Raw genomic sequence first — 21,559 nt, 5'->3', positions numbered from 1 at the left:
CGGTCATGATATTGCGGATTTAATGCCTGGACGTGGATCCTCACTCGCAATGCCAGTAAATAACTCCGTCGAGACGCGGACACAGTTCCTTAATAGCGGTGAAAGTTGCTTCATTTGTACTTCCTGGTCGAAATTAACATCATCTTTCTCCTTCTGTATCTCCTTTCCTCTGTCGCTGTTTCGCTCTTTCCCATCCACCCACTTCCTCGTTTCTGACTTTCCCTGCCTCTTCTGAATTATCAGCTGTAAAACTAACACAAATTATCATCCAATTGTCAATTAAATTAAACAATTTCTTAGGAAATGTATTACATACAACTGTAGTCAAATCATTTGCTCCATTAAACGAGGGTTGGAACTATTTATTGACAAACGTTACAGAAGAGTTACATGTTAGCACCTGTTTCTGTCCTTCAAAGTAGTCACCAACGTTGTGTAGAACCCGTTTCCAGAGATGTGGAAGGCATAGTATACCGTTAACAGAGACTGTTCTGTTGATGGTGTGAATGGAGCGGTCTACTGCCTGTGGAAACTCTGGAACAGTTGTGAAGCGAATGCCACGAAGCCAAAACGGAAACGCCAGTCCAACGAATGACGACATGAAGCTTTAGGCAGGCACACTAAAGACACTGCCCAACACATTTGTGCAAAGTTCCAGCGGTTTTTCACAGCGGTTTCCATTTCGCGCCTAATCGGACCTTACTTTCCGAATACGGCTCGTAAATGCTTGTAAAGGATAAAACAAGTAAAATCAGATGCTTCTTTTGAAAATGAAAATATCGTAATCCCATTCACAAGACAATATCTACCCCAAGCACTTTTTTTAAACGCTCTACGTATTTCTTCCGCTTCTACAACTTATTAAAAATTTCATTTCACTCCAGTTTGTGCCACGTAGGTTGCGTAAGCGCACAACTGCCTCTCTTGGAAAATAGGTTTCGAAACGATTCTGCGATGCGAGTAGTTCATCGACCATCACGAGCGGCGTTGCGTCATATGCCACGGCCATTCCTGCATCTGCTCTGCAGCCGCAGCGCCTCCTGTTTCTGTGTCGCACCGATGGACGACGTCATACCCTCGCGTCTCCTCTTATAGGCAGCCTCTGTCCGCACTTTGATGACGGAGCCGTTCTCTGACTGCGTAGCAGAGCTAAAAACTAGACATCAGGAATGAGGTCCATATACTCACTTTAAACTTGCCAGCTGATAAGGAATAATTTGAGCACGTAGTTGTAATGCCACGAGACCTCGGGTGTGCTAGTGAACTCGTGTACCCGCTCTCATTTCTGCGCTGGTATGGTCTACCTGTACCGGGGACTCGAGCGACGAGTTTTCAGCTAAATTGGCGGCGGCGAAAATTGGCGAGTCGATTCACCGAGCGTACGGAGACTGCGATTTCGGAGACGACGTCACAGGACCAGCTGGCAAGTTTAAAGTGAGTATATAGACCTCGTTCCTCTTGACCACCTCAAGAAAAGTGCCAAATACTTTGGGAGTTGGTAGTACTCACCTAAACTAGAAAAATAAGTCCAACAAACATAGGTCTGGATACTGACTGCGATAAACATGTGTTTACAGGAGGTATTCAACTTGGCGTCCATTCATGACATTGCACTCCTCTGCCTTCGGGCGTAAGGAATGACGGACCATTTGAAATACACCCGGTTGTTGTTGAACCTGGTGGCATGCACTGAAGACGGGACCCTGTAGTGTCCGCACGCCGTTGATTGGCGTGGCGTAGAACAATTCCTTCAAGTGTCCCCATAAGCAAAAGTCTAGGAGATTGAGTCTGGGAATGAGCAGGCCAAGGTGTGATCCCCTCCTCCTCCTCCCCCCCCCCCCTCCCCAAACAAATCCAGCGGCCCTCAAATGTCTGTGTCAGCAGATGTAGATGTGTTAGCGCACATTGTGAAGAAAGAGTGCTGGTGCACCATCATCCGTGAACCATATTTGTATCCCATGCTGCAATGTACAGCCTCCAGCAAGGTAGGCAATGCATTAATGAGAAAGTACAGAAAATGCGCCCCAGTTAACCTTTATGGTAGCACGTATGGCCGTATTAATCTATCGCCAAGTACGCCTGCCATACGTTGATGTAGTATCGGTGTTGATGCCCACTTACTTGTATTGCTTTGGAATTTACATCTGCCCGTACTTGCTAGTAATGGAATTTCACATCATTTCTTGTGAACCCTGCCTCATCGGTAAATAAAATCTTGGATGTGAACAGTGGATCTACGGCAGACTTCTGCAAAAGCCACTGGCAGAACCGCCTTCTGCCATGATGAGCCTGTGGCCTTAGGGCCTGAGCGCGCTGTAAGTGATATGGGTGCATCAGTTCTTCATGAAGTAACCCCCAGATTGAGAGTGAGACACGGATTTTGCTGCTGCTAATAGTCGCACACTGGTCCCAAGGGTTTCTTCAACCGAACGTAGCACACGCTCCTCCATGTCAGACGTGTGGGCTGTGCGGGGCCTTCCACTGTCAATCTCCCTAGGTGCAAGGGACCCTCAGACGCTGGAAAAGTCTTCCGAAAGACCTATCAGGCGGCACTCTGCGCTGCGGAAATTTTTCAACTTCGAGGGTATGGGCTCACAAAGTACGTCCATTTGCTAAACCATAGCAAAATATCATGTCCGCCATTTCACTTGTCGAGTAGTAGGCTTTAATTGCTAACAAGTGCTAGAAGATAAATAACGTAAACGTACTAAACCATTCGTACGTACAAACACCGCAATAAACACAGAAGAGAAACGGCGTTTGGAAGAAAGCAAAACACCATGATACGTACCCTGGCTTGACAGTACTGTACAATAATGCACACAAACAGAACGAAAACTAACATAGCCTACGACACGACTCGAACCAAACAACTGACTGTAGACCATTTAATGGTAGGTAGAGTATTGTGAGTAAGACATCACAATACCATGCCGACACATTTGACGGAGCGTCAGTACAACGACTGTGCTAATACCCGCAATAAAGCGTCGGCAGCCCTTCCTATAAACACGTGTTTATCTCGGAAAGTATGTGTTTCGGAACCATGTTTATTGGACTTATTTTTCTTGTTCCGACGAGTACTACCACCTCTCAAAGCATTCGACATTTTTTTGCACACCCTGCCTATGTACATGGTATATGTCCCTGCTAAGAGTCGTCAGGCGCATTTTTTCCGATGGTTCGTCAAACAAATGCTGCTCATCATGTCTTTCATGCGACGTCCAGGGTCGAGGTAAGGCGTCGGTTCGTTCCCGTAACAAATAAAATGATTTTTAGAGGAGAATTTTGAGTACCCATTGGATATAGCGGTTCCAGTCCAGAGCGATATATTCTTATCGATATGTTCAAGTATGAACGGGAACAGTGAAACCCAAAGAACAGTCAGTACTCCAGCAGCGACTGGGCAGCACTTCTGTATTCAGTTTGGGCCAGGATGGCGCTGGTTGTCCTTCGTGTTTTACTGTTCCCGTTAAAAGATATCGATAGGAAAATATCGCTCTGGGCTGGTTTGTGACTGCTCTATCGAATGGGTACATAAAATTCTTCTGTGAAGGTCATTGTTACGGGAAACGTACCGTATATATATATATATATATATATATATATATATATATATATAGGGTGTTACAAAAAGGTACGGCCAAACTTTCAGGAAACATTCCTCACACACAAAGAAAGAAAATATGTTATGTGGACATCTGTCCGGAAACGCTTACTTTCCGTGTTAGAGCTCATTTCATTACTTCTCTTCAAATAACATTAATCATGGAATGGAAACACACAGCAACAGAACGTACCAGCGTGACATCAGACACTTTGTTACAGGAAATGTTCAAAATGTCCTCCGTTAGCGAGGATACATGCATCCACCCTCCGTCGCATGGAATCCCTGATGCGCTGATGCAGTCCTGGAGAATGGCGTATTGTATCAGAGCCGTCCACAATACGAGCACGAAGAGTCTCTACATTTGGTACCGGGGTTACGTAGACAAGAGCTTTCAAATGCCCCCGCAAATGAAAGTCAAGAGGGTTGAGGTCAGGAGAGCGTGGAGGCCATGGAATTTGTCCGCCTTTACTAATCCATCGGTCACCGAATCTGTTGTTGAGAAGCGTACGAACACTTCGACTGAAATGTGCAGGAGCTCCATCGTGCATTAACCACATGTTGTGTCGTACTTGTAAAGGCACATGTTCTAGCAGCACAGGTAGAGTATCCCGTATGAAATCGTGATAACGTGCTCCATTGAGCGTAGGTGGACGAAACTAAAATGAGCTTTAACATGGAAATTAAGCGTTTCCGGACACATGTTCACATAACATCTTTTCTTTATTTGTGTGTGAGGAATGTTTCCTGAAAGTTTGGCCGTACCTTTTTGTAACACCCTTTATATGTATATATATTGTGCGTGTGTAGATATATGTATAGATACATGTATATGTAGTATATGTAGAAAATATTTCGGAAACTGCTGTAAATTCATTAATCAGAAATACAACCAATTTGTTTGCATTTGAAAATCTTTGTGGACCTTTTTCTGGTTATCACTCTTCCTCTTACGGAGCAAATTTGCAATTGTATACTCTGCCTTACTTAATTTTCGTCTTACTCCTTTCACAATACACAACTTTGTTAAAGGCCATCTGATCCTGAGAATCGGTCGTTTCTTGCCTCACCCTGTTAGTGCTACACTATAACAGGAAGATCGTGCACTCAGCATCGGTGCAACGTCACTGCTTTACACTACTGCACACTTTAGTAAGAAGAAATGTGTTGACGAATAGTAAACGATCGCAGTGCATTGTCAGACTAGTCATATTGGCGGAACAGCAGCGGGAAGGAACTAAGGAAGCCAGTTTGGCACTGATGTGACAGCGGCGCCTGGCTTTCGAACGCACGCAACCCTCAACGCTGAATTCGCACTCGCTCCACATCTGATCTACAGTAAACACGGCCGCGACACGACAGCGCGTCGCTTCGCATCCCGGCTGCGGAGGGGCCTTCAACTTTGGTCTATAGCCGGCCGCTCCTGACCTTGGGGAGGCCCCTGCCGCCGCGGCCTCCGTCCCGCCTGCTCCTCCCGCCTTGTGGAAGCGTGGGCGGCCCTCAGCCTCGTTACTGTGTTTGCTCGCCAGCGACACGTCTTGCTGCTCTCTCGAGGAGCACTTGTGACATTTTCCGATGTAGTGACCGGAAGGCCTGTGCGTCACCTTGAAGCGTTACGAGCAATCAGCACCTATCTGCTGCAAGGTGTAAGTGCTCGCTCGGTTTAATATTGGATTATTAGTGCAATTAAATCCTAAAATGCCCTGATTTGGAAAGCTATGCCCTTTCACACATTCTTCGAGTCATGCACCAATTTTAGGAAAGGAGTCTGACTACAAAGTTACCTCGTGATGTTCCATTTATTTTGGATAACATTTCATTTGCTAATTTTAGCACTTTATTGGGACACTAAAGTTTTGTTTTTTTGAGCAGCAATGAAGAGTGCTATTGGACGAGTAAGAAGCAAAAAAAATGGCTCTGAGCACTATTGAACTTAATTTCTGAGGTCATCAGTCCCATAGAACATAGAACTACTTAAATCTAACTAACCTAAGGACATGACACACATCCATGCACGAGTAGGATTCGAAACAGCGATCGTAGCGGTCTCGCAGTTCGAGACTGTAGCGCCAAGAACCGCTCGGCCATCTAGGTCGGCCAGTAAGAAGCAGTTCACAGATTCGGAACAGAGACCGCCAGACTGGTTGCGCCATAAGGAACCAAATACACAAGTAGTGTGGCGAACTATGAGTTAGCTGTGAGCGTGCAGAGCTTGCTTCCCTTAAACCTCAGAGACGAAATCTCCAAGGAGAGAAACGTTTGTAGTCGATACTAGACATAGAATCATCTTTGCAGTAATCCTGCAAAATCTAGTTTGCGAAATAATGGTTATATGCAAATAGTAAAATTTAATATTCAAAGTTGCGATTTAACAGCCAGCTTTCAAAGGCTAACCCCGAAAAGTGATGTGGTTGGTTGGTTGGTTGGTTGGCGAAGGAGAGCAGACAGCGTGGTCATCGGTCTCATCGGATTAGGGAAGGAAGTCGGCCGTGCCCTTTCAGAGGAACTATCCCGGCATTTGCCTGGAATGATTTAGGGAAATCACGGAAAACCTAAATCAGGATGGCCGGACGCAAAAGTGATGTGGTTTTGCGTCCTGTGGTAGTGATACCTATAGTGATACCTATAGCGGACACGAATAATTTAGGAAATCTTTGGAAAGAGGGAAATTCCAAGGAACTAACACTGTTCAGCAGTTATGTATTTTCTGTCCCTGCCGGCTGCTGTGGCCGAGCTGTTCTAGGATCTTCAATCCGGAACCGCGCTGCTGCTACCGTTGCAGGTTCGAATCCTGCCTCGGACATGGATGTGTGTGATGTACTTAGGTTTGTTCGGTTTAAGTAGTTCTAAGTTCAGGGGACTGATGACCTCAGATGTTAAGTCCCATAGTGCTTAGAGCCATTTGAACCATTTTTTTCTGTCTCTGAGCATAAATAATTGTACAAGAATTACGTAGGTGATGCAGAGGAACTGCACAAAGAACAGACTCCTACTACAGGTATAATACTGCCAGCGCAAAGTGCAGTAAGACGAGGCGCGAAGTTCTGCTTGGAAATCGATCATCACAGCTTCGGCGTAGCTATGACTGGCATGAGGGAACTGCTGTTCAAAGAACATCGAATTTTATAGACTAGAACCTCTGTTCTCACCTTCCCCCGAAATGGGGACACGCAGACTGTCCCGTGTGAAAAATTCCTGAGAACATCATGGAATCATCCCTTCGTGTTTCACTGCGAGCGAGGATTCTTGGCCTTTTTCGCTAAAAATAACATTAACAATTGTCGCCTGTACGGCTTTTAGTGGGCACAGCGTTGACTATTGCTACTTCTCCTCTGCGGGACTGGGGAACCCCTTGCTGGAATGATGCCTTTGTTCAGTTTTCCCAAGACTAGATGACTGCTGTGTAATGAGTTCGCCCGAGTTCAAGCTAGTAACCGCACGCTTATGGCAGATCTGACGTAACTGTATAACTGGAAAACTCAGCGTGACCAACAGAGCCTAATCGACTAAAGTAAGAGTTGTCTTCAGCTGCTCTGCACAGGCGATCCAGCCGGGCAGTTCCTGGGATGAAACTGTAATCTGTTGGACCCACAGCAAGAGCGTTTTCGTTTCTACTGTTTATTCATCCGTATCAGTTCGCACCTCTGGTTTCGCCTCTCGGTTTTTCCCACATTGTAAGGAACAGTCAAATGAAAACGAGACAAATGGAAAAAAGCAACAAAACTGTTCATTATGTCAATATTAATCGCCACAACTGTTAATACATCTACCCCACTGTGAGGCAAGGCAGTCAGTGCGTTCATGGAGAAATGTCTACAGTTCCCTACGGCATGCTCCTCTTTGTCTGAAGCAAACTGATGGCCATGAATGTCTTTCTCCAGGGCTCCAAAAATAACCAAAACGCATGAGGAGAGATCGGGACTGTATGGAAGACGTGTAAGGGCTTCCCATCGAAACGTTTGCAGCGTAGTCGAAACAGTCCCTGCAACGTGTGGTTGGGTCTTACCCTCGACCAGAATGGTCAGTTTTTGTCAGTCACAGTAAAAGTATCCAGGTGATGAGACCTTATATCCCTCGTCAGGGATCTTCTTCACGAAATGAAATTTGTGTGTAGTCATCTGAAGACAGGATAAATTTTTTCGGAAGATTCCATCAAAGAGAACGAGACAACGAATTTGCAGAAGAGATAGAAGAGAAAAGCGACGGGACCTAATAACCCAGAAGAGTTTATCGTTAATTTCTCCGTTATAAAGGTCACAATAAGCACGAATCCTACACCTGCTCACACAGAGCCGGAAGACACAGTGCCGTTCGCTGATACCGGAGGAAAATAAAAGACTGTGCACAGCGCAAACATTTTCCCCGTGCCACATCTGCGGGAGGCAGCCCCCGAGTAGCGGCGGGGTCGCCTTGTTTGTTTCGTTTATAACTTTCTCTCGCCACGGCACCCTCCCGCTACGTCAGAGTTCTCCGCTGAGCGCGCTAACGAGCCGGCAGACACTTGAATACGCGTCATTTGCATATTTCGGCAGGTTTCACTCGCGGTCCGGCCTGCGCTAACGCTGTTGGCTCCCAGCCAGCGATATTCTGCGTGCAAACAAGCTTTCGCGGACGCATTAGGCACGTAGACATATTCCCAATGGCCTACCGCTCTACAAGCATAAACAGGCCGATACCTATTGCAAATTTACTATAGTACTGACCACAGCGACTGCCTTGATAATGGTATCTTTGACTCTTTCACACAGGTGTGCCAGGACGATGACCCGATGCTTCGATTCAAAAGTGTTTCCCTTTGCAGATGTGACTGTCGGCAACTGTTTTTTAATCGTAAGAATTCATGTAATAAAACTGTTGTACATTCATACTGTTATTTAACACTGCATTGGGTTTATACTACATGTATAAGGAGATACAATGCTGTCAGATCTCTTCGAGATGAGAACGAGACAGCCCCACGCTAGTGACATTTCTGGCAGGAAATCTGAACGTTGTAGGTTACAAAAATACCCAATTCATTTTTAATTGGTGAACTATAGCGTTGAAACTGGAAGTATTCTGTACCATGCACAAACAACGGAATTCGAAACAGAACGAATATTATTCGTATTAGATGGTTAGCATTATGTTGATCTTAAAAAAATGGTTCAAATGGCTCTTAACATCTGTGGTCATCAGTCCCCTAGAACTTAGAACTACTTAAACCTAACTAACCTAAGGACATCACACACATCCATGCTCGAGGCAGCATTCGAACCTGCGACCGTAGCGGTCACGCGGTTCCAGACTGTAGCGCCTAGAACCGCTCGGCCACCCAGGCCGACTGATCTTAAAATGTATGGATATTTATCATAGCCTGCAACTTACCGCCATTATCAACTTTATCGTTAGTTATATTTTCTTCTGTAATATCTCATTCACACATGAAACTGGCTCAGATTCGTATCATCACTTTTTATACATTTATGGAATAAACCTACAATTTTGATTTTTTTTCCCAAAATTGTCACCTTTGCTTATCGAGTCACATTTGTGGTGCGCTTCAGTTTTTGTACGTTGCGTCTGCTTATAACACATATTTGAGGCAGTAATCGGAAACTATCCAAGAATTCTCCTAAATGAGAGTTGGACCGTAAAAAAAAGAAGACCACTGCTTACACCTCAATTGAACGGACACTTTTCTTCAGAGTCAGATGTTCAGCTAACATCGAGATACCTGGCCGACGAACTGCCTCGTGCGAGGCGTTGTGAATTTTTAAAGATAGGTGATTTGCAGAATAGAGCAAGTAAATTATATGTGACATGTATCGATGATACTCTCATCTCCACCATTATGACTTTGGAAAGTTGGCACATTCCTCCTTAGTGTCACTCTATACCGACGTGTATCTTCCCCTCAATTCAGCTTGCAATGTACTTAAACAAAACAAAACAAAAAAAATCTGAAAAAATTTGTTCGTGCTTGTCAGACCTGTCCTATACGGCTGTGACTTTCAGACTTGTACTGCAGAATTGATAAGACATGTACCACTTACCACACTTATTTGACTATAACGGTATTGGGGGTAGATACAACTATAGTCTCATTTCATATCTGAAAAATGACAGGAAATGGAAAGTGACCTTCTGCAAATCTATTTTTGTACAGTTACAAGGTATCGCATTAAAGTTTTTTAGTGTTATTTTGGGATAAAAACAGATGCAATAGCCTTGGTTGAAACTACACTAGTAAGATCAGTAACGCCTTTAAATCAGTATAAAGCTTTTCCCCAGAGTGTAATTTGAAAATATTTGAGCATATGTATGTGTGTGTGTGTGTGTGTGTGACCGCGAGCTGTCAGTCACACAGTGTAAGGTAACAGCACAGTGTCACGCATCCGCCCCTCCTCCACGCTGAAGACAAGCGCCGCATAACAACCGTGTATTGTGTTGCAGATTGCGCCGCGGTGTGTGTGGCGGGCAGCCCTGTGGTGCGTCGTCATCATCCTGCTCGCCGACCTCGTCTACTCCGCCTCCAGTGAGTATTCAGCAACAGCACGCTCCCACACTCTCCCAATTTACAGCTCATAGCGTACTTGTTGTTTACGGGCCGCGCCAACGTCAAATTAGACAGAAAATGAGGAGGTAGTAAACGTAAAAAAATTGACTTTATAGTTACAGAAGTTTGCTCTCTACGCGTTCGTAGTGATACAGAGCAATAGCTAGGTGGTCACTTTCACTGTTCCCTGGGTACATATGAATCAAAGTTACCAAAGTTATGCCAGGCCTTTAATTATTAATTAGTCTGTCTTTGGTCCCGACTGTTATCTATAAAAACAGTTACCGCCGGGCCTTTCATTATTAATCTGTTTGTATTAGGTCCCGACTGATATTCTATAAAAACGGACAACGAAGAACTTGATAAACAAATAAGGTGTCACTGCAGAAGATGTTTCAAATCAGCACATTTCCACGGTGATAGCAAGTTTCTTCTATTCCTGGGCTTATGAACAATGAGCTGTAGTAGCGATCCAGGTTGTGAATCGTTCCTTCACACAAGTTAAGCCCCCGCGCGCCCTTGAAGATGTCCTCCATAAATGGGGACGAAATGTTGGGTTTTTTTTCCACGAAATTCATTCGACCGCGGCATATTAGTCCGGAATATTTCGGTAACAGTGACACTTCAGTCGTCAAAATTTACATTTTATAGGAATAATAATCATCTTTCTAACTAAAACACAGATTTATTTTTTACAACAGTTATTTTACAATCACTGACACTAAATGTAAATGTCGTGTGGCTGGGGACTCCCGTCGGGCAGACCGTTCGCCGGGTGCAGGTCTTTCGAGTTGACGCCACTTCGGCGATCTGCGCGTCGATGAGGATGGCTCAAATGGCTGTGAGCACTATGGGACTTAACTTCTGAGGTCATCAGTCCCCTAATACTTAGAACTACTTAAACCTAACTAACCTAAGGACAGCACACACATCCATGCCCGAGGCAGGATTCGAACCTCCAACGGTAGCGGTAACGCGGTTCCAGACTGAAGCGCCTAGAACCGCACGGCCACACCGGCCGGCGATGGGGATGAAATGATGACAGTTAGGACAACACAACACCCAGTCCCTGAGCGGAGATAATCTCCGACCCAGCCAGGAATCGAACCAGGGCCCTTAGGATTGACATTCTGTCGGCCTGACCACTTTTTTTTTCATTTTGTTCAGTATAGTTCGTTGCTTTTGGTCTGTGCGGACGTCATATGGCGTCCGTTCAAGTCGATCGTTGATTCCTTCACTCAGTTTTTTTCTTACAGAGGACAATCGCCCCTCTGACCGTACACGCTGAGCTACCGTGCCGGCGACAACTCAGCTAACGGGGGTGTACACTGACAATTCTATCACACGATCTGCTCATTGCGGCGACGGGCCATTTTCTGTTGTTACTCCAATCATCGTATTGATAAACCCTTAACCAGCATGGCTGTAAATAGATGTGCGTCTCTCATTTACATACACAACTGCCGCCGTTGCACACTCGAGCGAGAACAACGTGCCGTATTCGTCAACAATCTAAAAGAATATCATTACCATAATGGTATACGCACGTTAACATAAAACTCATAATACACGGTGTAAACGATGGCTGTCTACAGCGTACCTCAGTGGCATAAGGGAAGTCGAGATGAGCAATTTGGTAGACTTGTCTATGAAGCCGCAATACAATCTCAAAGTGGCCCACAAAATCAGCCTAGGCTGCTGCGATGGGCGCCGCGCGAAATTTTCTCTCGCCCATTTACGCAACTCGCTTAGTCGATGAGATTTCAAAATTATTTCATTAACATCAGTAATTTAAACTTTCTTGTGGAGATAGTGAAAGGAAAAAGACTTTTGTAAACATGATGTAAGAACTACTTACGTTTACAATTCGATCTAAAGATAACCCTTACAAGCACAGCGACTTTGTAGTAAGGAGGCCAGAGAAACAAAACGGTTTACTTGTTAATTTTACGCTATCAAAGTTTACAAAATTTTGATGCAAAATCTATTTTAGGATTAGTAGGGGCAAGAACGGGTTGTGTTCAGCATTCGAGGACTAGAATGAGATTTTCACTCTGCAGCGGAGTGTGCGCTGATATGATATTTCCTGGCAGATTAAAACTGTGTGCTGGACCGAGACTCGAACTCGGGACCTTTGCCTTTCGCGGGCAAGCAGGAGACGAGGTATTGGCAGAAGTAAAGCTGTGAAGACGGGCCGTGAGTCGTGTATGTTCAAAAATGTTCAAATGTGTGTGAAATATTATGGGACTAAACTGCTAAGGTCATCAGTCCCTAAGCTTACACACTACTTAACCTAAATTAGTCTAGTGCGCTATTCGCTTTATCGATGTATCTTAACAGGGACAGTAGAACACAAATAATAACGTTGTACTCCAACAGCGACTGAGCAACGCTCCCACATGGCGGTAGGAGTCAGCACGGGACGGGGTCGCGCTATCGCTGCGGGAGCACTGGTTATCCTTCAAGCTATGCAATGTAAGAACGAAACTGCAAATATTTGCCGAAGCACCAGAGAAAATGCGACAGACGACTTAGGAGAGGAACCATGTGGTGAACGCTGGCTGCTCCCAGTACAGTTTCATCCAACACATGACTGCAGCGTGTACTTAGGCGGCCCAACAGCGGCCTGGACTTAAGTTGCGCCTTACAGTATCTACATCTACATCTACAGCCATACTCCGCAAGCCACCTGACGGTGTGTGGCGGAGAGTACCTTGAGTACCTCTATCGGTTCTCCCTTGTATTCCAGTCTCGTATTCTTCGTGGAAAAAAGGATTGTCGGTATGCCTCTGTGTGGGCTCTAATCTCTCTGATTTTATCCTCATAGACTCTTCGCGAGATATACGTAGGAGGGAGCAATATACTGCTCGACTCCTCGATGAAGGTATGTTCTCGAAACTTCAACAAAAGCCCGTACCGAGCTACTGAGCATCTCTCCTGCAGAGTCTTCCACTGGAGTTTATCTATCATCTGCGTAACGCTTTCGCGATTAATAAATGACCCTGTATCGAACCGCGCTGCTCTCCGTTGGATCTTCTCTATCTCTTCTATCAACTCTATCTGGTACTGATCCCACACCGGTGAGCAGTATTCAAGCAGTGGGCGAACAAGCGTACTGTAACCTACTTGCTTTGTTTTCGGATTGCATTTCCTTAGGCTTCTTCCAATAAATCTCAGTCTGGCATCTGCTTTACCGACGATCAACTTTATATGATCATTCCATTTTAAATCACTCCTAATGCGTACTCCAAGATAATTTATGGAATTATCTGCTTCCAGTTGCTGACCTGCTATATTGTAGCTAAATGGTAAGGGATCTTTCTTTCTATGTATTCGCTGCACATTACCTTGTCTACATTGAGATTCAATTGCCATTCCCTGCACCATGCGTCAATTCGCTGCAGATCCTGCTACATTTCAGTACAATTTTCATTTGTGTTTCGATACTTGTTGCCGAGCGGGATTAGCCGAGCGGTCTTAGGTGCTGCAGTGATGGACTGTGCGGCTGGTCCAGGCGGAGGCTCGAGTCCTCCCTCGGGCATGGGTGTGTCTGTTTGTCCTTAGGATAATTTAGGTTAAGTAGTGTGTAAGCTTAGGGACTGATGACCTCAGCAGTTAAGTCCCATAAGATTTCACACACATTTGAACATTTATTTTATTTTATTTTATTTTTTTATACGTGTTCCCCAAAAATTTTAAGGGAACGAGAAATGCAGCAGTAGTTTCGTATTCCTCTCTGTAAGGAACGTACATTACTCCTTCCGGTAGGTGACGGGTTTATGGCTGGCTTGTGGAATGGTTTAATGGGAATGATTTGTGGCTGCTTGCTAAAGTCAGACCTCAACCGCCAAGGCCGTAATCGCGGCAGTGACTTGAGGCGGCCCCTGGAAGCGTGCCCTGCTGCGAGTGCAGTTTCCGATGTAAAGCCCGTCTCACACGGAGCAAGATTCGCTGTAAGTTTCCTTGCTGGCTCGCGCGACGGCTACCTTGCGGGCTCCGTCGCCTGCTAGCGGGCTACCTAGCTGGGAACCTTGTAAGATTTCCAGGATGGGTGCGGTGCTATTTTTCTTGTAAGGTTCCCTGCATGCTACCTGCGTTGGCCAATCATGAGACGTTTCGTTTGTGACGCCAGACGCGGAATGCTTTGGCGGGAAGCCTTTGTTGATAGTCGCTTTTCTGCTGTTGTGAGGTGCGGTAGGAAGGTCTTATAATTATTAAATAATGGCACCGCAGTAGTCCAAGGAAGCAATTGAAGCATTGACATGTACTTTTAGGGAAGAACGTGTCTGTACATCGTGAAAAGCGCAAACTATTATAATAAACACTTGCGTGCAGAAGCACTCGAAAGAGTTGCAAGTGCCGTGTGTCTTAGTATAAAATTTGCAAAGGATGTACGATCTTCTATCCTATAAAATAAAGTCGTATATAACAGTCATTATTGGTATATTTATAAAGTCAAACAGTAATGAAATGGTGATCCTTTACAAACAAAGGTAGGTGTTATGCGAACTAACCTCAACTCTTGATGAAGCATGGAGAGCACACCTTTTCCAGCGTTTCTCCTTTTAATCCAGTTTTTCGTCCATTCTTTCTTTCTTCTCTCATTAGCATGCATTTCTGCATCGTTTAGCACCAAAACAGCTAATAACGGCAATTTGCTCTGAACATCTGTACCTGAAGCAGCCATCTTCGTTCGATACAACATGCAGCCGATCACAACACAACTAGCTGCCGATTTTGCACCGTGGGAGAGCTTCGACATGGAAGATAGCCGGCTCCTTTCCCTGCAAGCCGGCAGGCATGGACGCCATCTCGCAAACTTGCGGTGAACCTTGCTCTGTGTGAGACGGGCTTAACGGAGGGCGGTTAGGCAGAGCGGCTGGCGGGCCCTGCCTGCTGTGTTGTCGCAGGCCGCGGCGTCGGCGGCGGCGAGGTAAGCCACGGCGCGGAGCGGCCCCCCGGCAGCGGTCGACCCTGACACGTTTGCCGGCGCAGGCTCAGACTCAGCCTCCGCCGCCGCCGCTGCGGCCCTGCCCCACCGCTCCTCACACCAGCTGCTCCGCTTGATGGACGCTGTGCGTACACACGTGCGCTCAACCCCATCTCTGTCGCTCTTGTCGACTTTCATGTTGTCGCCACTTTCTCTCAAACAAATCTTCTGTTATTGCTTTCATACTGTCAGTGAGTGAAAGGGTAGCTACAAATTTTAGAGAAACGTTCTGCAGTACTGTGTCGAACGACGGGAAAGGAGAGCGGAGAGTGAGGAAAAAGAGATGTTTGAGGAAATCTTGCTCGAGTTATGACAACTGCACAAAGACAAAGGAAACTGAATTAAAGCTCAGGGAGGAAATATAAAAGCTTTAATACACTGAAGCGCCAAAGAAACTACACTACTGTCCTTTAAAATTGCTACACCACGAAGATGGCGTGCTACAGACGCGAAATTTAACCGACGGGAAGAAGATGTTGACATACGCAAATGATTAGCTTTTCAGAGCATTCACACATCTCTCACCAATTGAAAACGTCTGGTCAATGGTGGCCGAGCAACTGGCTCGTCACAATAGGCCAGTCACTACTCTTGATGAACTGTGGTATCGTGTTGAAGCTGCATGGGCAGCTGTACCTGTACACGCCATCCAAGCTCTGTTTGATTCAATTCCCGGGCGTATCAAGGCCGTTATTACGGCCAGAGGTGGTTGTTCTGGGTACTGATTTCTCAGGATCTATGCACCCAAACTGCGTGAAAATGTAATCACATGTCAGTTCTAGTATAATATATTTGTCCAATGAATACCCGTTTATCATCTGCATTTCTTCTTGGTGTAGCAATTTTAATGGCCAGTAATGTACTATAGTCATTCGGATTCAAATACTGAGATATGTAAGCAAGCGATCGGCAACGCCTATACATGACAACAAGTGTCTGGAACAGTTGTTGGATCGGTTATTGCTGCTACAGTGGCAGGTTATTACGATTTAACTGAGATTGAACGTGGTGTTATAGTCGGCGCACGAGCGATGGAATGCAGTATCTCCGACGTAGCGAATGGTTCAAATGGCTCTGAGCACTATGGGACTTAACATCTGAGGTCATCAGTCCCCTAGACTTAGAACCACTTAAACCTAATTAACCTAAGGACATCACACACAGCCATGCCCGAGGCAGGATTCGAACCTGCGACCAAAGCAGCAGCGCGGTTCCAGACTGAAGGGCCGGTGACGTAGCGATAAAGTGGGGATTTTCCCGTACGATCGTTTCACGAGTGTACCGTGAATATCAGCAATCCTATAAAACATCAAATCTCCGACATCGCTGCGGCCGGGAATACATCCTGCAAGAACGGGACCAACGGGGACTGAAGAGAATCCTTCAAAGTGACAGAATTGCAACCCTTCCGCAAATTTCAATGCTGGGCCATCAACAAGTGTCAGCGTGCGAAACGTTCAACGAAACATCATCGATATGGGATTTCGGAGCCGAAAACCCACTCACGTACCCTTGATGACAGATGGTACAAAGCTTTACGCCTCGCCTAGGCCCGTCAACACCGACACTGGACTGTTGAAGATTGAAAACTTGTTCCCCGGTCGGACGAGTCTCGATTCAAACTGTATCAAGGGGATGGACGTGGAGACAATCTCATGAATCCATGTACCCGGCATGTCAGTGGGGGCTATTCAATCTGGTGCAGGCTTTGTAATGGTGTGGGTTGTGTATAGTTGGACTCAGATGGGACCCCTGATATGTCTAGATATGACTGTGACAGGCGACACGTACGTAAGCATCCCATCTGATCACCTGCATCAATTCATGTCCATTGTGCATTCCAACGGATTTGGACAAATACAGCAGGACAACGCGACACCCCATACATCCAGAATTGCTACAGAGTGGCTTCTAAGCTTAAACACTTCTGCTGGCCACCAAACTCCCTAGACATGAACATTACTGAGCGTATCTGGGATGCCTTGCAAAGTGCTGTTCAGAAGAGGTCCATCCCTTGGAACTCTTACGGATTTATTGACAGCCCTGCAGGATTCATGGTGTCAATTCCCTTCAGCACTACTTCAGACATTACTCGAGTCCATGCCGCGTCATGTTGCGGCACTTCTGCGCGGTCGTGGGGGCTCTACACTACATTAAGCTGGTGTACTAATTTCTTTGGTTCTTCAGTGTATCTGCCCATGACACAGTGATTCTGTCGGAGATGGCCAAGTTCTCGAAGAGCGCTTAAACGTAATGAAAAAATATCTTCGTAAATTTTGGTGGTGGTGGTGGTGAGGTCCCATAGTCCGAGGAGCGTAGAAGACGTTGCAGGAGACCCGCACAGCCGTACTAGGCAAGGTCCTAGCGGAGGTGGTTTGCCATTGCCTTCCTCCCACCGTAATGGGGATGAATGATGATGATAAAGACGACACAACAACACCCAGTCATCTCGAGGCAGGAAAAATTCCTGATCCCCGCTGGGAATCGAAACCGGGTCCCCGTGCGCGGGAAGCGAGAACGCTACCGCGTAAGTTAAATAAAAAAATAAAAATGAAATGTTCGTAGAGAATTATTTTCCGGGAGACCCCATATGGGATAGTTCGGCTAGCTAGTGCAAGTGTATTCATTTCATAACACAGCGGTGACTTGGTGAAATAATAAGGAGGACAACACAACACCTGGTCCCCGAGACGGGTAAACTCTCAGGTCTGGCCGAGAATCGAACACGGGATCTCATGATCTAGAGGCACCAACACTAACAACTAGACCACTTTTTCATTTTTGTTTTCTTTCGATCTGTTTGTTCGTCATTATGTCATCAGTAGTTCTTTTTGGATGTCGTATGACGTCTCTCAAACCCTATCGATGAGAACTTCACTCAGTTTTTTTTTTTTTTTATTGCAGAGGGTCCCCTGACCGACCACGCTGAGACACGTGCTAGTAAACCACGAGATGCCGACAACTGAATAACAATTAAAATATTCCAAAGGTGATGCAGAGTATTCGGATTACGTCAATCGATGCTGGGAGAGTCAGATTAGTAAACAAGGTGCTAAAATTACTAACGACGACAGAAATGAAGACTAGAAAAAAAACGTGAAAGACAAATACATTAGCATCAATAGCGAGTCGATTCTTAATCTACTTGTCTGGACTGTAGCCTCATAAGGAAGAGAAACACGGGCAGCAGACTGTAGGAGGAACATCGAAATTGGTTCTGCTGCAGAATACTGAGCAGTGCATGGGTACATCAAGACCTGGTGAATAACTAGAGAAAAAAGGGTTTTATGGCATAATTTGCCTGAAAGAAGAGACTGCTTGCAGGGACATATTGTCAAACATCCAGGCATAGTTAATTTGCTAATGCATGATTTAATTTGGGCAGTGGCGACGGTAGAAATTACAGAGAGAGACCAAGACTTGAATACTGTAAGTAGGTTTAAGTGGATGAAAGGTGCAGCAGCTGTGCGAATATGAAAAAACTTCTACAAGACAGACAGATCTGGAAAACAGCATGGGACCTGTCTTCGGACTGATGACTAGGACAAGACGAGCTGCTCTATGCCATGTTAGCATTTATTTAGTCTATTATTGGAATCACGCATTACAGAATTTTGTTAGCTCACGGAAAAGATCAAACGTAATTGTTTTCTGGGGGAAAGAAAGTTTGTGTCAAGATGGGTTCGTTTACGAAAGTGCAAGTTTACTGTTTGACCTTCAGTTAGTACGCAATGAATCTTTACTCAAGAATGACCAAGATTAATTACAACTGCCCAACCTTCGCCTTCTCTCAATCTTCTCATTTTTACGAAAGAAATTTCGGACGGTTTACTGTAAACTATTATTCATTTTTCACACAATCATGACTCACATTCAAATAGCGGAAATTCCTTTCAAAAAGTCCTACATAACTTTGGTCCCCCACGAAGGAACAATCATCATATTATCTAGCTTGTCTCTTCTGTTACATATTCTCAGCAAAAATACAGTTACATTTACAGATAACTACGTATTTTCCTTCTCATGCAGACTTGCTTTAGCACGATCAGTATGCGAATCTAAACCTGATACCCAACTATGAGAAAACATGACCTATCCTAACATCTGCACAATACAAACGTAGTGCAGTAATTGGTAACAAATATCAAATATTCCATGGTGATGGTAGGTGGCGGTGGCGGTGGCGGGAGAGGGGGAGAGAGGTTACTTACCTGCTTTCCACCAGACAATCGTCGGAGACTTGTTTGGAGGCAACCCAGTCAGGCTGAACGCCTTAGGCACATTGTCCAACGAGTGCAGGAAGGTGGAGGTTCTCTGCTGTTTTGTGGTGGCATTACGTGGGTTCGACGTACGCCGCTTGTGGTCTTGGAAGGCGCCGTAACAGCTATACGATACGCGAATGCCATCCTCCGACCGATAGTGCAACCATATCGGCAGCATACTGGCGAGGCATTCGTATTCATGGACGACAATTCACTCCCCTATCTTACACATCTTGTGAATGACTTCCTTCAGGATAACGACATCGCTCGACTAGAGTGGCTAGCATGTTCTACAGACATGAAACCTATCCAACTAGCCTGGGATGGATTGAAAGGGGCTGTTTATGGACGACGTGACCCACCAACCGCCGGCAGGAGTGGCCGTGCGGTTCTCGGCGCTACAGTCTGGAACCGAGCGACCACTACGGTCGCAGGTTCGATTCCTGCCTCGGGCATGGATGTGTGTGATGTCCTTAGGTTAGTTAGGTTTAATTAGTTCTAAGTTCTAGGCGACTGATGACCTCAGAAGTTAAGGCGCATAGTGCTCAGAGCCATTTGAACCATATGAACCCATCAACCACTCCGAGGTGTCAACGCCGAATCGCAGTTGAGGAGTGGGACAATCTGGACCAACAGTGCCTTGGTGAACTTGTGTATAGTATGCCACGACGAATACAGGCATCCATCAATGCAACATGACGTGCTACTGGGTATTAGAGGTACCAGTGTGTACAGCAATCTGGAACACCACCAAGTCTCGCTATATGTTGGTACAATAGGCAATGTGTGGTTTTCATGAGCAATGAAAAGGGCAGAAATATGTTTATGTTGATCTCTATTCCATTTTTCCTCTACAAGTTCCTGAATTCTCGGAGCCGAGGTGATGAAAAACCTTTTTTGATGTGTGTATTTTATAACAGTGGAACCTGTCACACAGCGGCATCTTGTGAGACAGTGCTTTGTGGACAATAACATCCCTGAAGTGAACTGGCTTGTTCAGTGTTCCGACCTGAACTTGATTGGGCTGAGTTAGAGCGTCACTTCACTTCAGACCCCAGCGTCTAACAGCATCAACCTATCATACAGGTGGAAGGCAACTAGGTGTCATGTTTATGTCCATTAATAGGTGTCTAGATATTTTTGATGGGATAGTGTATTGTATATCACCCGCGTTTCCTAATGCAGTACACAGACAGTGAAGTGCTCACGCAAATAACTGTACAGCTTGACACACACTGTACAATGGAGGGACCCCCCTCCCACCCCCCACCCCCCACCCCCCCCATTAAATTAGTGGCGCTGCGTAGTCGGTAGCTGGCACGCCGTACCAGATGGCGTGGGCTCGTGATCACGGCGTGGAACGGAATTAAGCGCTAATAACTATATTCAGGGTCCGTGACACGGCTGCAGAATGTATTGTGTCCCATTTGCGGCAGCGCCCTCGATGCAAATGGCCGTTATGGCGGCCGGGCGCTACTCACGCAGGGCTGGCGGAGCGGCATCAATTATTATTCGGCGCGGCCCGGGAGCTTTCCACTGTGCGCCCGCGTGTCCCTGCCAGGAAGGCTCGCTATTGTCACGCACGGCAGGTGCAGCAGCGATGCTTTCTCTGGGGCTGGGCGCTAGCGGTGACGTGGGCGGCGTGCGAGCAGCGTCTCGATTCTTTCTATCTAATGCCTCGAGAAACCTGCTGCGTGTCACGTCATTTTTAATGTCAAAGCCCTTTATGCCAGTCAGTTTTGTCCGTGTGCATACCTAAGGATGAAAATCAATTCCTGTGAGACATTGTGCTTTCTTCCTGACTGTCTGAGGACTTCCATGTTGGCGGTGTGCCTTTTCCTTCTTCGGCCTCTTCTTTCGATCTAGAATTCAGTCTGAACATTGGCCTCTTCAATGATTCTCTGCCTATTATCAGGATCCAACGCTCGAGCTTTTCATGCCCTACAGCCCATTTTCTGCAGGTCGCCTATGACTTCATTTATCCATCTTCTTGTCGGCCTGCCCTGTCGTCTTACTATCTAAATTTTGCATCTGCGACGTTAAATAACTGCCGGCCGCTGTGGCCGAGCGATTCTAGGCGCTTCAGTCCGGAACTACGCTGCTCTTGCGGTCGCAGGTTCGAATCATGCCTCGGGCATGGATGTTTGTGATGTCCTTAGGTT

General features: G+C 45.9%; 1 protein-coding gene across 1 annotated transcript in view; it reads left to right on the top strand.

Moving 5' to 3' along the window:
• LOC126236082 (probable chitinase 10) overlaps window positions 1-21,559 on the top strand; it is a 390,810-nt gene that overhangs the window by 199,467 nt on the left and 169,784 nt on the right. The window contains exon 2 of the mRNA XM_049945145.1: window positions 10,043-10,124. Within this exon, the coding sequence (XP_049801102.1) occupies window positions 10,043-10,124 (82 nt within the window). The remainder of the gene's footprint in view (window positions 1-10,042; window positions 10,125-21,559) is intronic.

Source organism: Schistocerca nitens, chromosome 2 (genome assembly GCF_023898315.1).
Source record: "Schistocerca nitens isolate TAMUIC-IGC-003100 chromosome 2, iqSchNite1.1, whole genome shotgun sequence".
NCBI classification, from domain to species: Eukaryota; Metazoa; Arthropoda; class Insecta; order Orthoptera; family Acrididae; genus Schistocerca; species Schistocerca nitens.
The sequence above is the reverse complement of the archived record's forward strand: the minus strand, read 5'-3'. Positions and strand labels throughout refer to the sequence as shown.